This window comes from Cynocephalus volans, chromosome 6, assembly GCF_027409185.1.
Source record: "Cynocephalus volans isolate mCynVol1 chromosome 6, mCynVol1.pri, whole genome shotgun sequence".
In the NCBI taxonomy this organism is placed as follows: Eukaryota; Metazoa; Chordata; class Mammalia; order Dermoptera; family Cynocephalidae; genus Cynocephalus; species Cynocephalus volans.
The window spans coordinates 65,612,329-65,634,115 of NC_084465.1; the positions used below are offsets into that span (position 1 = coordinate 65,612,329).

The 21,787-nt window shown below is 33.3% G+C and overlaps 1 protein-coding gene across 6 annotated transcripts in view; it reads left to right on the forward strand.

Moving 5' to 3' along the window:
- The window catches only part of AKAP9 (A-kinase anchoring protein 9), a 136,493-nt gene that overhangs the window by 81,768 nt on the left and 32,938 nt on the right, over positions 1 to 21,787 (forward strand). For 5 of the 6 annotated variants that reach the window (XM_063100021.1, XM_063100023.1, XM_063100022.1 and 2 more), the window contains 7 exons: positions 3,193 to 3,425; positions 12,957 to 13,119; positions 13,968 to 14,180; positions 15,098 to 15,136; positions 16,919 to 17,151; positions 18,091 to 18,210; positions 21,200 to 21,376. In XM_063100021.1, the coding sequence (XP_062956091.1) occupies positions 3,193 to 3,425; positions 12,957 to 13,119; positions 13,968 to 14,180; positions 15,098 to 15,136; positions 16,919 to 17,151; positions 18,091 to 18,210; positions 21,200 to 21,376 (1,178 nt within the window). Of the gene's footprint in view, positions 1 to 3,192; positions 3,426 to 9,505; positions 9,867 to 12,956; positions 13,120 to 13,967; positions 14,181 to 15,097; positions 15,137 to 16,918; positions 17,152 to 18,090; positions 18,211 to 21,199; positions 21,377 to 21,787 lie in introns of those variants that run through there. The other variant, XM_063100026.1, reaches the window with a different exon arrangement.

Here is a 21,787-nt window from a genome sequence, read left to right on the forward strand (position 1 = left end):
GCCCACCCTCCTTTAACCTGAGGAGTTTATTATTATCAGGGAATGAATGTGGTATAATCCAGAGGATGTATACTCTTATAACCAACATTTGCTATGTTTAAGACATAGATCTGAGTGGTTCACCAAGCTGAAATGATTCTGTTCACCAAATTGGCCATTCTGAGATTTCTGTTGGCATGTTATGAAATTGCCTTGCTGTTTATATTATCTTCTGGGTTTTTTCCTCAAAGACTAGTTGTTATAAATCAAGTATAATCTTGATGTCTTTCTCATTCCCTTATTTCACAGGAATAAACATAAATAATTCTGTTTCTTCATTGGAACATATTCAGATTATTTCAAATTGCTTATATCCTCGAAATGTTATCAATAAAATACATTAACTAGTTGACATCTTCATCTTTTCTAGGTACTTTAATGTCTATTTTTTTTATTAGTCATTTCAAAAAACTCATATTGAGTGGCCTTTTATAAACCACTTTGCTTCACATGTCCTCTGTATTTTGTGCTTGAGATTTGCTCACGTATAATATACAATATCTTCAATCTCTTCTTCACCACTGATTCCTTCTTTATACCACAAAACATTCTTTAAAAAACAAAAAGTGTTTTTTCTCAACTTTGCTTCCCCCTCAAGGTGAACTTTGGCAAACACAATGAGAAAGTAGACTAACTCCTGCATTCACCAACTTTGGTTTCTGTTCCTGCAGTACCAAAGCTGTTCTCTCAGAGGACAGCACTGACCAAATGTCAAATCCATAGCATTTTCTCAGTCCTTGTCCTGTTTCTCTTATACACAAATGATATCATTGAAGTCTCTCAGTTTTGAAATGTTCTCTTCTTGTCTCCTGGAGTGTCTCTCTCCTATCTGATATTTTTTTACACAGGTTCTTTTGTGAGCTTATGATATAGAGAGACTTCAACTTTGTTTGTCTTCTGTCTCTTACTAAACATTGCTCCTAAAACAAATGTATCCACTCCCAAGGTTTCAACTCTCACCTTTCCACAAATGACTCCTAAGTGTCTGCACACTCAAATTTCTGCCAGTTGACTCATCTCCAGATGTCCCATTAATATTTCAGACTAATAATTTTTCATGCCTACTATGTATACTCCTGATTAGTACTTAGAAATACTAAAAAGTATTTCTCAATGACTCCTCTGTCATCTGAGAATCACCTAAGCTGGTGATCTTACTTTTCTTCCTGCCTTGTCTTATACATTCAGTCTTCTTCATCTGGTGCCTTTTCCCAAACCAGCCCCCAACACCACCATCTTATTTCATGGCCTCATCACCTCTCATCTGCAAAAATGAAGGAGCCTTGTAAGACTTTTCTCCTCCAGCTTTCCTCTGTATTGCTACAACTTGCTTCCTGATTCACATATTTGATATTATATTCCTGCTCAAAAAATGATTTACCCTTCTTGTTGTTTATAGCAAAAACCCCAAATTTCCTTTAAATTTTAAGACCTTTCATAAGTTGAATCCTGCCTACTTTCTAGCTACATTCTTTTAGCTCTCTCCCTCCCTGATTCCTACTTCTCCACATATTTTGCTCTGTAAAGCCTAGAGGTCCCATCATATCAGACTATTCTCTTTGCCTGAAATTTGTCATACTCTGTACTCATGAGAAAGAAAATGTCACTAGAATGCATTTAATTCCTTGGATAAAGATGCTATACAACAGGTATTTTTATTTTTTTTAAGCACCAACTAAAAAGTAATAATATTTCTTCTGTAGCTTCTTCAAAAATATCATTTATTTTCTAGATTACGTTAATTTGATTTAGTAATTTTGCAGTATACATTGTATTATACTTTGTATATAGTTTATGGGTCATTTTGAATTTCAAGTTCATTTTGAACTCATAAGTATTTATAAAGTATTAATCCCTGTTAACAGGGCATTCAGTTTTGAGCACATGGAATAATATAAGTAAATATCAGTGTAGTTGTTTTTTAATTTGGGGAATGAAGATACAAAGTGAAAATGTATTAGCTGTTACGCTAATTAGAAAAGCCTAAGTATAATAACACATGTTTAAAATCATGTCCTAGAATGCAGTTTTGGACTCTTCACCCAGTGACTTCTACAGAGGAGGTGCTTAGTAAATATTGATTTATGCTGAATTCAGATCTCACATCTGAAGCTACCTCTAATATAATTACTGCATGAGATTGAGAGAACTCCATGGTGGCACCAGCTAGTTTAACAAGATGAGTTCTAATAAATAAATAGGTCTTATGCTGGGTAAATGTGTCCCACTGAATGCTTATTCTGAGTACTTTGGACATTAGACTTTCCTCTGCTTTAACTTGTTGTTCTGTTGAGTTACTGATAACATATATTACATGTAATAAAAGAATAGATAATTCCTCTTCAGGAAATTTCATTGTTGGGTTGTAACATGCTGTCATGGATGAGTATTATCTTCCATGACAGTGACGAATAATTTGTGCTTTTATTTTAGTTTAGAGAAAACACTTGCAAAACTTATCTTTTGCTCATGTAAACTCAATTTTCCTTATGTAAGAATTAAGAATAGTGTGGATAGCAATGTCTGTAGTTGAATTAGAACTACTCACCAATCTAATGTCTTTACTCTCACAAAAGTAGTAAGCTACAAAATTATCTTAGTCCCTTTTCCTGTGTAGCCAGAACTTGTGATGATACCCAGTGTAGTGCTCAAAAATCAAAGGGTCTGCTACACACAAATTCAAGCACTTATTCTTCCATACACCTGGAACATCTCATTGCACAATGTTTTTTTTTTTATGTGGTTGTTTTGTATTTGTTTTCTCATTATACTGTAAAGTCCTTGAGACTAGGAACCAGATCTTATCACCTGTGTGTCCCCATTACTTAGCAAATCCTACATGGTTGGCACTTAGTAAATACCTGTTGAAAGTTGTCTTAAACATCTTTTATCAGAGAAAAAAATACTAAATAACCCAAATATTAATTTGTGCAAAGTCCTGTTAACATAGCATTATCTTCTCATTCTTCCTTGGTTATTGAATAATATTACATTCTGGTTTTGCATATTTTATTTGTTTTGTTGAAATACTGTTAATAAAAGATCTTGTAATTTCCATGATTTCAAGTTTTAATTTGATTTGATTTTGTAACTTTTAAAAATTATATATTATTAATTAAATTAATTTATGCCTTTAAAATACTGTTATTCTAGTTACAGATGAATCCATATCCTCTTATTCTGAAAGTGGTGTACCCAGAAATGACAGTAGCATGTGGTCAAAAGTAACTGAGGAAGGAACAGAGCTGTCCCAACGGCTAGTGAGGAGTGGTTTTGCTGGAACCGAAATAGACCCTGAAAATGAAGAACTTATGCTGAACATTAGCTCTCGACTACAAGCAGCAGTTGAAAAACTTCTAGAAGCCATAAGTGAAACTAGTAGTCAGGTAACCTCCTTATATTGCTAATATGTACTAAGTTTGAAGTAGGTTTTCATTTAGCCATGGAATGACTAAATGTTTCTCTCTACTGTCCCACAGACATTTAGTTAGGCTCTCCTTTAATAATTAGTTGTGTTTATGATAACCAATACTGTTATCAGTAGCCTTCTTTTCAGGTAGTAAGGGTTAATGTAATGTGCTGATTGGCTCTTCCAGTTGTAAAATTCCATGTTTTAATATTCAGATTGTCTAGACCCTTACACATTACTTTTTGGTACCAAAAGATACTTTAACTTCACCGTTGTATGAAATGTTTTGTTAAAATATATTGTTTGTTTGAAATAGTATAAATAGTATAATAGAATAAAGAATAGTATGAATCTATAAAACTATATGCTCTAATATGTCTACTAGTACAAAGGTCAAGGGTTTAGATCCCCATACCAGCAAGCTGTCCTCCCCACCCCCCAAAAAAACATAATATTAGTACAATATAACAAATCAAACTCATAATTTCTTCACATGATTTTTACTCCTTTTTACAAATATGAATAGATTACTTCACTTTACAGACTGTCTCTTCGTAGGAAATTAGAGTGTGGGACAGGTTTTACATTAAAGTACTGTTTTTAAATAGGAACTTTAAAAAGATATAATCATAGTATTTAAAACTTAAATTGCAGTTTTCTTGCTCTATAAAATTTTTACACTATGTATGGTAGTTGTCTCTTAAGTTACTGTAAGCAGAATTTTAAAAATTATTTACTTGGCTGGCTGGTTAGCTCAGTTGGTGAGGGTGTGGAGTTATAACACCAAGGTTAAGGGTCCAGATTCCCCCACCAGCCAGCTGCCAAAAAAATAAAAATAAAACTATTTACTGCTTTAAAGTGAAGAAATTTACTTACTTATTTTTTAAGTGTTTAATTTAAAACAATTATAGAATTATAGCTGTCATGTTAATCAAGTGAGTGCTTCATTATCATCAGCAACAGGATGAGTATTAATATTTTTATTGATCTCTTTATTCAGAGTATCCTAGATCTAGGTGTATTTCAAACAGAAGTTAAGTTGAGTGTCTTTGATCTCTTATTTCTGATATCTGACTTTCATTGATGTTTTTTTCTCTAAGAAATTACTCACTCAGTATTGTATTTTTCTTCAGTAACCACCAGTGACTATTGGATGTAGCAAATATGGCAAATATTGTTAGATATTTTGTGTTTTAATGCCAGATTTATTTACTTCTAGGTTAAGTTAGTGATTATAGACCATTTATTGAGTCATCTCTTAGTGACAGTTAACTTGGTGAGAATAGTTTAATGGAGTGGTAGAGGAGGAATTCAAAATTCACACAGTTAAGGAAAGAGCAATTTCATGACACCTCGCTCTGAAGAAAACAGAAGAGCACTAACTTAAGGAGGGGAGAGTGCTGGAATTTTAAAGGTTGGAATAGTTCACATCAATTAGCAACAGAAAAGTTGAAGATGCAGGACAGGGGATGGGCTTTGTGGAACCAATCCTTGTGGGTAGGTGAAGGATGGAATCCAGAGCATAGGAGGAAGGTGTAGCCTTTGTATCAGAGAGACCTTGCCTCGATTAAGAGTGGAGAGAGGGATTATTGCAGGTGAATGTGGGCTTGTGGTTGTGGGGAATAAATTTCATTGAAAAGGCCCCAGAACCTAAGTAAATGTTGTTGAATATTCAAAGTTTTTTTTTCTTTTTTAATGATGTGGTTTTATATGTTCTATTGGTCCGTTTTCTCTGTTGCTTATAACAGAATATCTGAAATTGGATAATGTATAAAGAAATAAGATTTATTACTAACAGTTTCGGAGGCTGGGAAGTCCAAGGTCTAGGGGATGCATCTGGTGAGGGCATTATTCCGGGTGGGAACTCTCTACAGGGTCTCGTGGTCACACAGGGTATCACATGGTGGGAAAATGGCAAGAGCAAGACAGCTAACCTTTTCACTCTCCTTATAAAGCCATCAGAACCACGCCCATGATGACTCATTATTTCATGAATGGATAAAGCCGTTCATGAGGGTATACTCCTCACAATCCAATTGTCTCTCAAAGGCCCCACCTTTCAGATACCATAATTGGATTTCCCACCCTCTTAGCACTGTTACAGTAGGGGTCTTGTTTCCAATACATGAACTTTTAGGGGATGCATTTAACCTATAGCATATGTTGTGCAATTTTAATAGAAGAAATATGATGAAACTTAGTTTTAAGGTTTTGGGCTGCTTTAGGTTTCATAGGTACATCCTGTTTTAAAAAAAGAATTTGTAAACATTTTCTTTACTAAGAATCAGGGCTTTGGACAAGAGTCTGCCTGATAGACTGGTTTCATAATATGTATCATAGGGATATAGTAGTCCCCCCTTATTTACAGGGAATACATTCCCAGACCCCCAGTGGCTGCCTGAAACCACAGATAGTACCAAACCCTACATATACTATTTTTTTCCTATACGTACATCTATGATAAAGTTTAATGTATAAATTAGGCACAGTTAAAAGGTTAACTGCAGTAACTAATAATAACAGTTATAACAATATACTGTAATAAAAGTTATGTGAGTGAGCTTTCTCTTTCTTTCTCTCTGTCACGAAATATCTTATTGTACAGTACTGACCCTTGTGATGACATGAGATGTTAAAATCCTTATGTGATGAGATGAAGTGAGGTGAATGATAACAGGCATCATGATGTAACATTAGGCTACCGTTGACTTTCTCACAATAAGTCAGAAGAAAGATCATCTGCTTCAGGTGATCTGGATAATTGAGGCATGACGATGTCCCTTGTTAGATGTCAGAAGCAGATGATGTCAGTGACTAACCGGCATGTAGCGTACACAGCGTGAATACGCTGGGCAAAGGGAGGATTCACGTCCTGGGCCAGACAGTGAGATTTCATCACCCTACTCAGAATGGCACAGAATTTAAAACTTATCATTTATTTCTGGAATTTTCCATTTCCATTCCATTAACTGTGGTCTGATATGCAGGTTAATATCCGAGATTGACCATGGATAACTGGAACTGCTAAAAGTGAAGCTGCAGATCAGGGGAAACTACTGTATTTTACTTTATGTATTTGATTTGAGAGGTGATTTGTCCAATGGTATGTTCAAGTCCATATAGTAATACATTATGACAGGTTTTAATGCCCAGACAGGCTACTATAAAATCTGGTTTATACTGAACATATTCGTAGTTTCCTGTTGGTTGGGATAGTTTTTTTTATGTGAGGAAAAGTGCTTAGAGACTACACTGTTAAGGCCCTTAGAAAAATAATCTCTTTAACACAATCTTTGTACAGTAGTCTCTTTGTGGTTCTGCAGAAGAGTTATCTGTGAGAGTATGGTTTCACAGATTCTTGACTGTTAGATCAGGTGCAAATAGAAATCAGTCTGTTCTATAGGAATAGTCTTTGAGCAATTAAAGTTTTCCAGACTCCAGAGATATTATTTAGAGCCATAGGAGATTGTTTAACAAGAGATTCCTTTAGACCTTAGAAGAAATTAATGAATAAGTAATTTATTCCCACAGAATGATTTTCATTATAGGAAACTCGTGAGTTTACTAATTCTCACTTCTGAGAATAATGGAATCAAGGCTGCCTTCTTGTGTATTTTCTCAAAAAAGGAGTCTGAGGATGAAAAAGTAGTGTTAAGTCAAGATTTTGTTTTGTCATCATGTTTTAAACACAACTGTGATCAAAGTGCTGAAAACACATTTTGCCATCAAGTGCTGTCCCCAGTATGCTTAGCATTGATCAGGGCTCTGTCCAGATAATGTATGCAGGATTTAGTCCCTCTATTAAATAACTTAGAGAAATAAATAAAGTCCAAAATAGAGCAACAGAAGTGTCTTACAATTTGAGGGAAATAATTTATGGCGAAAAAAGGTTAAAATAGCTTGACATTGTATGATTAAAGCTATTTTGTTTGGGAAACATGACTCTATATGCAAATTAATAGCCTTCAAATATACATTAAAATCTTGATTACCTGCAACCAGGGGCTAATGAGCTAGTTTGGATAAATAAAAGTGTGTCCTCCTAAAAATTGAGGTCATTTTAACTTTTAATTGCAAAAAGTTTTATGTGCTTTCTAAAACAGAGGAGGAAAAAACCAAAATAGAGTATAATTTGAACTACTGTAGTTCAGGGTCACATTTCTGAACATCAGTTAATAGAATATACTATCAGTGAATATGCTGTTGCTAAGGCCTGTTTGCTCCACCTTAATCTATTACTTTTTTGAGTCTTTTTTTTCCCTCCCTAGTTTTTGTCTTTTCCTTGCAGTTTGTTCTTCCCTTGACCTACAAAGGGATATTTTCACAGAATTTTGTTTTTGCCTCAAATAAGAAAAATTGGACACCTGATAATCAAAATAAACTGTAATTTGTAGAGGGAGCAGGAAAAGAGTATTTTAAAAGGTATTTGATATGCTAAACATGGGTCCCAATAGTTCATAAAGCTGAGCAGCTAGGATATTGATAATTTTGTATCTACTGAAGCCCCATTAAAGCCACATTTAGCTAGCTGTAGCAGTGATAGGGTTAGGCCTTCTCTTCTGTAGGTATTAACACATCTTCACAGATTAATTGGAGGGTCACATAAGAAACCCTAATAAACAAAAATTTATTATTACCTAGTCCAGAATTTTAAGAGGTAGCTGCCCCTTCCCAGCAGCAATCCATCCCCCTGTAGATTCTGGGCATTCTGTGGAAAATCTCATTTTCTCTGTCCTAATCATTAGCATACTGTGAAGGGTTTGAGTACTGGCATCTCTAAACAACTTTATGTGATGAGAATGGCTATAACATGCATATTTGTTGATATTACCTGCTTGTTTTAGTATGGGTTTTTCCATTTGAATAAAGGCCTATGGGTTTAGGATATTTGGTTACTAGATAGAAAAAAGGCACTAAAATGAAAGCTTTTTCCTTTATTTAAAACAACTTTCATTATTGAGAATGTTTGAATATTAAAAAGTAAGTTATCTTTTAAAATTCTGAATTGTTGGTTTTTTCACTGTTGCCCAGGTTTCTAGAGCCACCAGAAAGCTCATTGTTATACACAATTTGGGCTTCTAAATTTTGGTCAGGATTCATAGTGGTATAAGTATAAACTACTATATACAATGCAGTTTTTAAAAGTTTTTTTTCCTTAACATGCACTCTAAACAATTTAATGTGAAAATAGGTTATAACTGAACTGTCTATATTTTGCTTTAGTGACTGCTCAAAAGATGAATATTATTTCTAAGGGATTATCAAAAAGAAGTCTTAATTTTCCCGACATTTTTATGATTAATTGATATACTTGAATAACTGATTAGAATATGGACTCAAACATACTCGATTTCACAAATTTAATTAAAGCAGTTTTTTTTAATGGGATGGAAAAACACTGGCTTATCTTAGAAACATTATAAACTTGTCTAAATGCCCTTTTCAAAGCTCTGACGTGGAACTTGGATCCTGTTAGGCAGGCTTTTTTGTGGGTGTATTAATTCACATTCCACCTGTCAGTGTACCTACAGGTAAAGACATAAAACCACACCCACTGTTCCGACCTTCTCCTCTGGGGACACTGACTAGAATCCTTTGGCTGAGCATGAGAGGCTGTTTGAATAGCTCAGTTCAGAAGAGCTTTTCCTTTTGAATGGAGTGAAGCAGCAAGAGCAAGAGAAATGTTGGCAACTGCATTTCTCAAGACTGCTACTATGGAGATTTAAAACTTGACCTTCCCTGCCAGGTTCCTGTTGGAAGGCTCACTTATTACCACAGACATATTTGATACTGCAAGCAGTTTTATTGCTTAGCTAATTAGATATTTATATTTTCGTTCAAGGATTTAATTTTCTAATCTTAAAGGTAGTTTTTTGGTTTGCTTGCTTTTATTTCTAGGGGGTTGTTTTTTGGTTTTTGTTTTGTTTGGGGGGTTTTTTGAATTAAGACTGATAGAGATGTAGTTTTTTTAGATTTGAGGGTTTTTTTTTCCTGAACTTTCCTACCCTTTTATTTTTCAGTTGTATGAATTAACTTTATAATGTGTATTTGATAGTGCTAAAAAGAAATTTTCATACTGCTATGGTATATCTTGATAAATGGAAAAGGACTTTTTGATGTAGTAGAAAACTGGTAAAGCAAATGAGGAAGCTTGGCAACTACATCTTCCAGAATGGATTCTTATAAGACCTATTTGGCAACTGTCAAACTCAGTGGCTCATGGTTGGAAGAACAAGATGAAGACATTTATGAGGTTGAATCTCGCGTGCCTTTACCACATCCTTTTCCTCTGTGTGAACATTTGGATGAAAATAACTCAGTAATTATTAATACTTCTATTTTTCATTTTATTCATAAAAGAAATGGGCACATATTAAAGCTTATTTCTAAAATTTCACTGCCTACCCCTCCTTATTCAGTAAGTATAAAAAGCATTTAGTTTAAAAACTGTGTATGATGAGAAATGAAATTTTATGTGTCTTTAATAAGGTTAAATGGAACAATCTTGTTTGGTTGGTTGGTGTGTTATTTGCTCATTCATCCTGGATGTATCAAAGGGCTAAATATAGACTGTGAGAGCCTCAACTTGGCTATGTTTTTAATTCCAGAAAGCTGAATGAGATTATATTACATTTCTCCAGTGCCAGGCAAGCTATTTAAAAAGATCCTGCTTGTCCTTAGGATAAGCTTTTGTATGTTTATGATGCCAGTCCTGTGTAAAAATGGAATGGTTATATTTGAGAGAATAAGCATTGTGATACTTAAAACAGCTAAGTGAATTGTCATTGAGCCCATTAGGAAATTCTTACAATCATATGGCATATTAACTATATAGTCCAGACAAGGAAAAAGGAAACTTACATTTTAATTTTCTTGTTAACACCTTAACGAACTTATTTTCTATTTAATATGCCTACTAATACTATGGAGAGAGATTTTTTTCTGCTTTTTATGTGAAATGTATTATAAACATTGTTAAGAGCAAGTGTTTAGCATAAAGAGGCTTGCATATTTAGTGTTTCAGGTTCATTTGATACTTAAATATGTTGTGAATGATTCACTACAAGTATTCACTATAATTACAAGTTATTCAGCATTTTTTTATGACTTTCATAGCTTTAACTCTGCTAGCTAATATTTAACAAGCCAGATGGTTTTCAGAATGGTTTTGTTAACCTTTTCTGCAACTTTTATATTAAAGCGACAATATTTACTGATGGTTTACACATACTTTTAGTGTAATGATAAGTTTCTTAGATACTTTGAAAATACTGAATATGAAATTTTTATATACTTCATATTATTATATGAATAAATCATACTCTAACTGTGTGGAAGAGATCTTTTTTAAGTATAAAGTATTTAGATGAGCATTTGAAGGAGATCTCTTATCTCAGTAAGTGGATCTCATCAGATATAATAAATGAAATTTTTTTGCTAGATTTACTGTATTTAATCCAGTTTTTTTGGTTATGTTTTGTAAAACTGAAGTTATTTCCTGTGGTTTTATGGTAAATATTTAAATGCACTAAAATTCTGGTTTAGATCTTGTGTAGAAGTAGAAGATAGAAGTAAAGACTTATTTAATTTACTTATCTGAAGCAAGTATTTTGTTGTAAATATGAGGGTACTTCACAAAGTTTGTGGAAAAAATAGAGTTGAAAGATAATACTAATCTTCCCATGAACTTTTTGAAGTACCCTCATATTTTGTACTTTTAGAGATTTTGTGTATTTACTAGGCACTGATTATGTAATGTATAGAAAAAAATTACATAAGTATATGTAGAAAGAATTGATATATTTTTTAAATAAGGGTTGTGACTGTAAATTTAGGGGAGTAGATGTGTACAAATTAGTTTATACTTTATTGTCATGTTTCCTTATAATAAAAATTCATATATATTACTTATCCACTTTAAAGGAAAAATACTTTTTTGCCAGTTAAAAGTAAAAATATTTATAAAGTTATCCTTATGAGGTAATAATGTATTATCACAGATATTTTAGGAAATTTGTGATTTAAAATTTATGCTTAATTTTGTATTATGAGTCGTGTGTATTCATACTATTTTCAAATAACATGTTATAAATTATATTTAAAAGTTCTATTAAAACAAGAATAACTGCATATGGATATTTTGGAAATTGATTTAGAATGACCAGAAAATACTTTAGTAACTCTAAAATCTATTTGCTATGGTAAATACCACTCAGGTGTGAAGAGTAGAAGTCTTTAGTTTAAGAATAAAATATTCTTAAATATTATCAAAGTTTTATCATACATTACTGATATATGACTGTAAATTAGAAACCACTACATTTGGTCACATGTTAGGCTTAAAACATGGTTATATCATCTTTCTGATGCACAGAGTGTTTTGTATATAAATTTACAAATTCTTACGGCATTGCATGTTAGCCTTCTATTAAGTACATATGATTATTTCTTTTTAAAACTTTTGGACTAAGTACTAGCAACATTTGAGCTCAGTGTTTTCCTGAGTAGTTGTTTCAATAAAAACAGATAGGAATGTACTGATAGAAGCCCAGACAACTAAGACAAAGATAGTGCTTTCCTGCAATTTCATACAGCTGATTCAGTACCAGTGATCTAGTTATCTTAGTTTTTTAAGAATGTAGTCAGTATGTGCTAGTGACAGCATTTTAAGGAGGCTGTATTTATGGTTAATGCCTGGAACTCTAATGTTTTGAAAATAAAAAATAGTCATGGAGTCTTCAGATGTTTCACAAATGGACAGAAATATAAAGCTTTTAGTTAGAACACATGGGTTATGTGTAATTTCATTTTTTTGCCACTTTGATTTTGTTAATTGATGCCATTGTTGTAATCACGTATTATTAGCACTCCACAGTGTACAGCAGATATTGTAGGAGTCACAGTCAATTAATGTTTAATATAAAAGAAGTAAAGTTTATTGGGCCGAGCCCATGGCGCACTTGGGAGAGTGCGGCGCTGGGAGCGCAGCGACGCTCCTGCTGCGGTTCGGATCCTATATAGGAATGGCCGGTGCACTCACTAGCTGAGTGCCGGTCACGAAAAAGACAAAAAATAAATAAATAAATAAAAAGTCGAGATTTGAAAAAAAAAAAAAAAGAAGTAAAGTTTATTATAGACCACATAGTTATATAAAATTCTTTAGCAAATACAGTAGGAACCTGTGCTTCATTAACTCTATATTTCCCTTTATATGATAGAATACACATCCATTGACTTTAAGTGGTTTATTTCCAAAAGAATCATATTCTTTTGTCTAGTAAAACTGGAATACATCTCTTATGGAAAGTTGTACACAGCTAATCTCTACTGGTCTACTAGGACTTACTATACTTGCTAATGTTAGTATGCACTAGATATATTAAATGACTTTAATTCAATAATATTTCTTTATTTAAGAATGCTTTTTTTTTTTTTTAGCTTTAATGAGGAACGACACTGGTATTTCCAACACTATCGTCCTTTATATATTCTCTCTCTCCTTGTTTAGCTTGAACATGCAAAAGTTACACAGACTGAGTTGATGCGTGAATCATTTAGACAGAAACAAGAAGCAACAGAATTCCTTAAGTGCCAAGAAGAACTTCGAGAGCGCCTTCATGAGGAGTCCAAGGCAAGAGAGCAGCTGGCTGTGGAGCTCAGTAAAGCTGAGGGTGAGCACCTTGCGATGGCAACTGAGGGTGGATAAGTTTCAACCTTTAAAACAGAGATTTTGGTGCAAAGCCAGGTTTGGAAACCACCAATCTACTTTAATTTAGAGCAGCCACTGAAAAGTAGTTGTAGCTTGTTTTCAAAGTTCCTCCAAGCAATTTTTTAAACTATGTATATTTTTAATTATAAAAAGAATTTACAGAATTACAGAAAATATTAAAATTTTTAGGAAAAAAATGGATTGTGGTAAAAATTTTAGAAAACACAGAAATGGATTGTAGTAAGTTGTTACCATAATCCCACTATCTAAAGACAACTTTTGTCATTTAAACAGAAGCTAAAAGATGTTATTCAGTTGTTTAAAGTCGCTATTATATGGTGACTGCAGACTTTAAACCTCTGAAGTTCGATGCTTTCTATTCTCCCATACTGTTGTGGGTGTTGGCCTTCCAGAATAACTTAAAATATCAGTCTTCTCTAGTATATTGTAAATGTGATTCAATTCACAAGTACTTGATTTGTATTAAGCTTTCCAGGAACCTGTCTATTTATATCTGTTTAATAAAATGAGTTACACCTACATGATGTGATACTTTAGTATAGCAAAGTGCTAGAAAATTCAGAGAAATTTTATGTTTATACAGAATGGTAAAGGAGAAAAAAGGTTTCAATGAACATACCATATTAAAGGTTAATAGTCGCTGCTATCAGCAGCAAATTCATTTAGGACTTTTAATAGGTTGAAATGACTTAAGTCTTGCTAACAGTACACCCTTTATTGACTGTATTAAAACATAATGGTAAAATTTGAAATGAGTAATGATTTCATTCTCTTAATTTTTTGTTATAGGTATCATTGATGGCTATGCAGATGAAAAAACTCTTTTTGAAAGACAAATTCAGGAAAAAACTGATATAATAGATCGTCTTGAGCAGGAGTTGTTATGTGCAGCAAATAGACTGCAAGAATTGGAAGCAGAGCGACAGCAGATCCAAGAAGAACGAGAATTATTGTCCAGACAGAAGGAGGCTATGAAAGCAGAGGCAGGCCCAGTTGAAAAACGTATGTATTTTCAGACTTTGTATGAAACATTCCTCTAATTTTTCATCTTTAACAGTTCAAGATGGCTTTTTTTCCTCTTTCAGTGCCATTATACATGTATTTTATATAGGGACTTGAAAAATCTACCATATGGGTAAATGTCTTATTTGCCAACTATGTGGAATCAAGATTTCTTTTTCTTTTTTCTTTGGCACATGTTAACAGGAAAAAAATAGTTCTTCATTTATCTTTAAACCTCTGCTGCAAATAATGTGGCAGAATGTTTTAAAAATTGTGTAAGGTTTAGTTCTTTCAATGGCAGAGAGGCAGCAAAAATGTACACTTGGATTAAATAATTAAGAGCATTGATCTGGCACTAGTAGTGAGTAAGTAGGGAGATTTCAGTCGGCTGAGCAGAATAGATTGAAAAGGTCACTGGCTGCTGGAAGAAGGCTGACATCTAGTTTAATCTAAGTAGGAGTTCAAAGAATATTCAAATTTACAAGTAACTTTTAGTTTTTCCTTCAATGGAAAATTAAGTAACACCCTTAAGTTAAAGTTTGTTTAGCAGCAAATGTCAGTCTTTATAGTATTAAACTTTAAATATTGTTTATCATGTCTTCTCACTTTTATCAATTTAGGAATATGACATACATTTTTGTAGTGTAGTGAAGTTTTTTCTAGTTGCTCAAATTAGTTTAACCCAGGTTTAGAGTTGGAATTCTTAATGTGGAAAGAATACGTCATACATATAAATATTCGAGAAATATTGAACTTCTGAAAATATTGCCAATGATAATAATCAATGGCTTCAACTTTTGCTTCTGATACTTGTGTGTGTGTGTGCATTATCCTGTTTTAGAAATAGAAGACATATAAATTATATTTTTGTTGTGTCTTTTGTTTGTTTTTTGTTTTTGTTTTTTTCTATCTCATAGGACTAGTAGATGCTGCAGTTGATGCAGCACCTGGAGCAGGTGTGTGTATACAATTGCATGGCCAGTTTTTGGGTGGTAGACTTAACAGCTTCAAAATTTGAGTGACCCTGGGATTTTCAACCAACTAACATATTTCTAATTTTGCAGTTTTGCTGTTGTGTTTCATACTCACAACTTTTCTCTTTAACAACAAAAAACACTTTTCTTATAATAAAAACATATTTTTATTTGAAATTAATGACTGATTCATAGTGACCATCATCTTATTATGTCTATTTTTGCACAGAGCTTGTAACCATTTTTTTAAAGAAAATGACTTTTAAAAAAAAATCTTTTGGGCCGAGCCCATGGCGCTCTCGGGAGAGTGCAGCGCTGGGAGCGCGGCAACGCTCCCACCACGGGTTCGGATCCTATATAGGAATGGCTGGTGCACTCACTGGCTGAGTGCTGGTCACGAAAAAAGACAATCAATCAATCAATCAATCAATCAATCAATAAATAAATAAATAATAAATAAATCAAACAAACAAACCTTTTTTCTTTAACAAATATTAAACTCTTCTAGTCTATGACTTTTCAAAATGCTCTTTGTCCAGGAAGTATAAAAGATGATGATAGCAAAAGGATCAATGAAATTTAGTAAGAGGCTTTCTAGTTGATTTGCTTTTATATTAACATCTAATACTGATTTAAAAGGAAAGCTATTTTCTAAAGATGCCTAGTCCCGAGTGCAGTGTTGGCACGCACTTTAATTAGTATAAAGACTCTAGGGATATGTTCTTTCCATTTTCTTCATTGGAGAATTGTTTTTTTTTTTTTTTTTTTTTTTTGTCATTTTTCGTGACCGGCACTCATCCAGTGAGTGCACCAGTCATTCCTATATAGGATCCGAACCCGCGGCGGGAGCGTCGCCGTGCTCCCAGCGCCGCACTCTATCGAATTGTTTTACTTTTGCTTTATAGACCTTATTATTCTATTAATAATAATGATAAGAGCTAACACTTACATAGTACTTACCATACCCCAGGAATTGTTCTTTACATATATCAACACTTTTGATCCCAAAATTATAAGAGATTGTTAACCTTATTATCCCCAACTTATATGTAAGTAAACTGAAGGACATCATGTTAAGTGTCACATAGAAGATAAGCGGCAGAGCTAGGATTTGAACTCACAGTCTGCTCTTAAGCACTACATCACAGTGCCTTTCAAACTTGTCAGTTTTCCCATGATGCACATACTTGTAAGCATGCAAAAGCAACTCAGAAATATGGATATAATAAGGAGTAAGACTAACAGGAAATTCTGGTGATAGTTGTATTTCTTTTTCTGTAACTCTTACTTGCCTTGGTTAAAGATTTACAGTATTTGATCTTCGTGTGCATTGTGTATGCATATTAAAAAAACTATGGGTTTGGAGTGAATTGATTTTTGCCTGAGGTGAAGAAAATGGTGAGTTTCTTTTGTGCTTGAATTTAATTGGACTTTGTTCTTTTCCTAATAGTGAAAATGGATTTTTGTCATGTCCTGTGTTGTTTTCACAAAAATATTATTTTTAGTGACAAGACATATCCTTTTTTGTTAATTCTGTATAATTTTATTAATACTAACTTCCTTCCTTATGTAGGAATATGTTAAGATGTTCTGATATTTTCCTTAGGGAATATTTACTTTTTGGTGTGTATTTAAAATAATTCTCAATCTTTTATTTCATGAAGGTAAAATTGAGCATAGTTATGGATGATTTCATTATCGCATTATCGTAATATCATTAACCGTGATTTAACTCAATATATATACTTTTGCATTTATAAACAGAATTACTACAGGAGACAGAAAAACTAATGAAGGAAAAACTAGAAGTACAGTGTCAAGCTGAAAAAGTGCATGATGATCTTCAAAAACAAGTGAAAGCTCTAGAAATAGATGTTGAGGAACAAGTCAGTAGGTTTATAGAGCTGGAACAAGAAAAAAATGCTGAACTAATGGACTTAAGACAGCAAAACCAAGCACTGGAAAAGCAGTTAGAAAAAATGAGAAAATTTTTAGATGTAAGTATTTTCAATGTGAATATTGATTTTTCTTAGTGGAATGCTATTTTCTACTATTCTGTGCTATAAATTTTAAATTAGGAAGAGACTCTTGAATTAATAGTTTCACCTATATGTGTATTCTACCAATTGATCAAAATGTACTATTCCAATTAAAAATTCCAGTAATTCTTATTGTGCAATCATCAGAATTAAAAGCAGTACAACCAGATTATGAATAAGCCCTTCCAGTTACACTTTCTAAACAAAGTTAAGAAGCTTATCCTAGTCTTTCATTTAACCCATAGCCCAAACAGGTGAGGATCCCAAGAGCTAACTGGCCACCACTACTTCACCTTCAAAAGATATACACAGGTAACAGGAGGCACTTGGAAACAGGACAGTGGAGCAGTTGTCATGCTGCCATTACTCTCTTCCAAAAAAGATGTTAAATCTCTAATTTTACATTGATTTTCTTTTTGGGGGGGTTTCATTTAAGCCTAATGTTCCCTTTATACATTAGAGAATCACATTCTTATACATTTTATAGTTTTAGGTATAAAACCTAGATTAGGATTAGAGAAATTGATTTACCAAATAATTTGCTTTTCTTACTTTGTTTAATGACTAAATTAATAGTGGAATTCCTCCTCTGTTCCAAAAATGTGAATTCATTTTAAGGAGAATATTTTTTCCAGTCTGTGTTTAACATCACTGGAATTAAAAAGAAACATACTACAAATAACATTTAAAATACTTAAATTTTTGTTGAAGATACCAAATAGGCTATATGCCATACAAAAAATATTAGTTTTTTAAACCTTTATGGTTTGGGGTATTCCATCGTCATCAGTCCTTTGTCTTCAAACAAAACTAACCTATAATTAAAGGGAAGTAGGGGAAATAATAGCTTCAATAAATATTGTTACTTTAGTTACCATTATTATTATTAAACTTCAGGAGCAAGCTATTGATAGAGAACATGAGAGAGATGTATTCCAACAGGAAATCCAGAAACTAGAGCAGCAACTTAAGGTTCTACCTCGATTTCAGCCTATCAATGAACATCAGACTAGAGAGGTAAGAACTTTATTGGTATTTTGTACCTAACAGTAATTTGTACCTTGAGTATAAAGTAAGATACATATCATGAAAAACTTAAAAGTGAATTCTTTCTATTGTATATAAATCTTCAAAATCAGAAAATTAAATATTACTTAAACGTCAGAAGGTCTTTAACTCTAAAAATTATCTGTATTGAAATTTGGAATCATTCCCATTTGCATATGTCTTCTGATACTGCCCAATTAAATAAATCTCCCTGCTCATTTTTCTATTTCCGTTCCCAACAAAACTGATCAAGAGTTCTCTCTTCATTTTCCCATTTCCCATTTCCCATTCTCTTCTCAGTCCACTCTAGTGAACTTTACAACCCCTCTATTGCAGTGGGGTTTACTCTACTTAAACTTCCTATGCATTTTACCCAGAGCCTGATGGCTATGTACAAATTCTTCTGAACCATTCAAAGGAACTCATTACAACCTTCTTCTGGAATCAGTTTCTCTCTTGGCTCCTGTGACACATCTACTCCACTGCTTCCTCTCCTGTAGTCTTTATTTCTCCTCTTACCTATGCAAAGCAAATGATGGAGTGGCCCAAGACTCAGTTGTATGCCACTTTTTTTTCCTTATTTATATTATTTTCTCAGGTGGTCAAAATGACTGCACATTTGTACCTCCATTTCTGACATGTCTGTTGAGCTCCAGACTTGAATATTCAGCTTCCTGCTTTACCTCCACCTAGATGTCTCAAAATGAACATTTCTAAAAGAGAGCTCTTGATTTCTGATTAGCCCCTACCAAAGAAAGACAAGAATAAAACATGTTCCTTCTTCATCTCAGTAAATTCTTTTTTTTTTTTTTTTTTTTTAACAAGATGACCGGTAAGGGGATCTTAAGCCTTGACTTGGTGTTGTCAGCACCACGCTCAGCCAGTGAGCGAACCGGCCATCCGTATATGGGATCCGAACCCAGGGCCTTGGTGTTATCAGCACCGCACTCTCCCGAGTGAGCCACGGGCCGGCCCATCTCAGTAAATTCTATTCCTACTATACCTTCCTCATTGCTAAGACCTAGAATTTTAATTCCACTGTTTCTCAACCCCTACTCCCCGCCCATTAGTGGGTCAGGTTACACAACATCTTTCTACTCTTTCCACTTTCATTCATCTCCCTAAATCCTAGTATTCTTCATTGTTTGCCTGGATGATTATGGTAGCCTCCTAACCAGTCTCTCTGCTTCTACTTTTTCACCCCAATTGTTCATTTTCCCCATATAGAAACAGTCAGAACTCCATATTTATCATGAATGCTACATGAATGAGGGAAAATGTATAAATTCCTATTGTTTGTCACAATAAAGAGATTATGCTTGGGGTAAAGCAATCCCAGTTTGGATCATGGCATTACCATTTACTAGGTGTGTGACAACGATTAAGTCACTTAACCTCTCAAATCTTTGTTAATTCATGTCTAAAAGATTGTAATAGAACTCACCTCATAGGAGTATTGGCCTGGCTCATGGTGAACACTTAAATTTAACTATTATTTCTGAAATAATTTTTATTTCTAAAAATTATAACATACAATTTCTGTGCAGTTCACTGGATTTCATTTCTCTTAAAATAACTCCAAAGAAGTATAAAATGCACATAAGATCATTGTAATAAAATATTATCATATCTACTAAGCAGTAGAAAAATTACCAGTCCCCACAGAGTTTGTAGTTATTGCCCTTATTCCTAGTAAACATATTTTCAGCTTTTGAAAAATAGTTGTTTTGAAATAAAAGATAGTTGTTTGTTGAAACTCTAAAGGATGATTAAGCTCTAGAACTCAGATTGCCATTTCCTATTATATAATTTTCTTATATTTGAAAAGGTTGACCTGCCTCATTCATGAAACTTTATCAAACTAAAAAGGATGTGCATGTTTGATTTTTCTCCATGAAAACATTGTGATTATCCTTTTTTTCCCTTGCCAGATCTGATTCTCAGCCTCTGATTTTCTCAATATCAAAAAAATCTGACTGTAATTATGTATCATGCCATTTCATTATACTTGCTTTATTGTCTTTTTGTCTTTCCTTTACTCCAAATTTTGGTCAACCTCTTATTATTAAAGTTTCTCCTCAGAGGCTTTATTACTGTCATCCTCCAGCCTGTAATTACAGTTAAGTTTGCATTTTTTTAATGTTCAGAGGAATAATTGTTACTTTTAGGTAATTTCCTCAAAGTATTTCACTGAAATAAAGTTGAATTCCTTTATTTCTTACCATCACATGTGTTTTTTTAGTATGCTTTCTCTCCTCACTTGGTTAGAACTGATTTCATAAAATGTCTTATTAAAATCCTTCCTGTGTTCTTCTGTCACAGAGCGATTCACTTGGAGGGACCTGCATATCAGTCTTAGTGAATAAGTCTTAGAGCAACTTCATCATTTATTTTGGGTAGCGGATAAACAAGACCAGAGACACTTAGGGAAACTTTCAAGGTGCACAGATCCCTGACTTCATCCTCATATCTATTCTGGGCTGATGGAATGTGTAGGTTGAAAAAGCTTTCCAAATGACTATATCAAAATATAGTCCATGAAAGATTTGTTTAAGTCACCTTATCTCACATAAGAGTAAGTGCTCTGCAAATTTGTGGTCTTTATTAGGTCTTAGTGTGGTTGCAGTATTAGATAATTCAACATGACTCAAAATATAGTTTTTTTCCTCCTCCTAACTGGAGAAAATCTTAGTCTTAAGAGAAAGAACTTTGTTTGAAAGGGTTAAGAGAAAGAACTTTGTTTGAAAGGGTTAAGTGAAAGCATTATTATTTCTCTTTTACTAGTGTTGCTTAGTTTTATCAATTCAGAAAATGTCACCTTTGTTGGAGACAATAGTTGCTATCCTTATCAAAAATGAAATTAATATAGTATTTAAAATTAGTTTTTGAAAAAAATACTTTTTGAAATGAAGTAGATATGTTTTAAAATTTTTCACATTATAATTTTGCTTATTTTTAGGTTGAACAGTTAGCAAATCATCTGAAAGAAAAAACAGACAAGTGCAGTGAGCTTTTGCTCTCTAAAGAGCAGCTTCAGAGGGATATACAAGAGCGGAATGAAGAAATTGAGAAACTAGAGTTCAGAGTAAGGGAACTGGAGCAAGCCTTACTTGTTAGTGCCGACACTTTTCAAAAGGTGTGACATTTTATTTGAGTTAACTTTATCAAGTGTTTTAATGATGATTACTTCTAGTTACACAAACATCAGTTCTTTTAAATAAAAAGTTTCTGTTGACTTGTCGATATTATTACATAATATATTTATCTGTTTCTTTGTTGATATCATAACCATTTCCATTTATTCTTATTTCCAAATGTTGCTTGTATACTTTAGTTCTGAGAAAGGCAGATTAGTTAAACCAGAAGAATTAATTACCCTTTTAACTATCAGTAATAGCTAAGAGAAAAATGACACCAGTTTAAGCTGATGCTTTCCCGCAAATTAAGAAGTAATAAAATACATCTCCATTACACTGAAGAAAGCAAAAACTGGATAAAAGAAGAGCAGGATAGGTAGCTTGGGAGGGGGGCAGGTGGGGATTCCTTC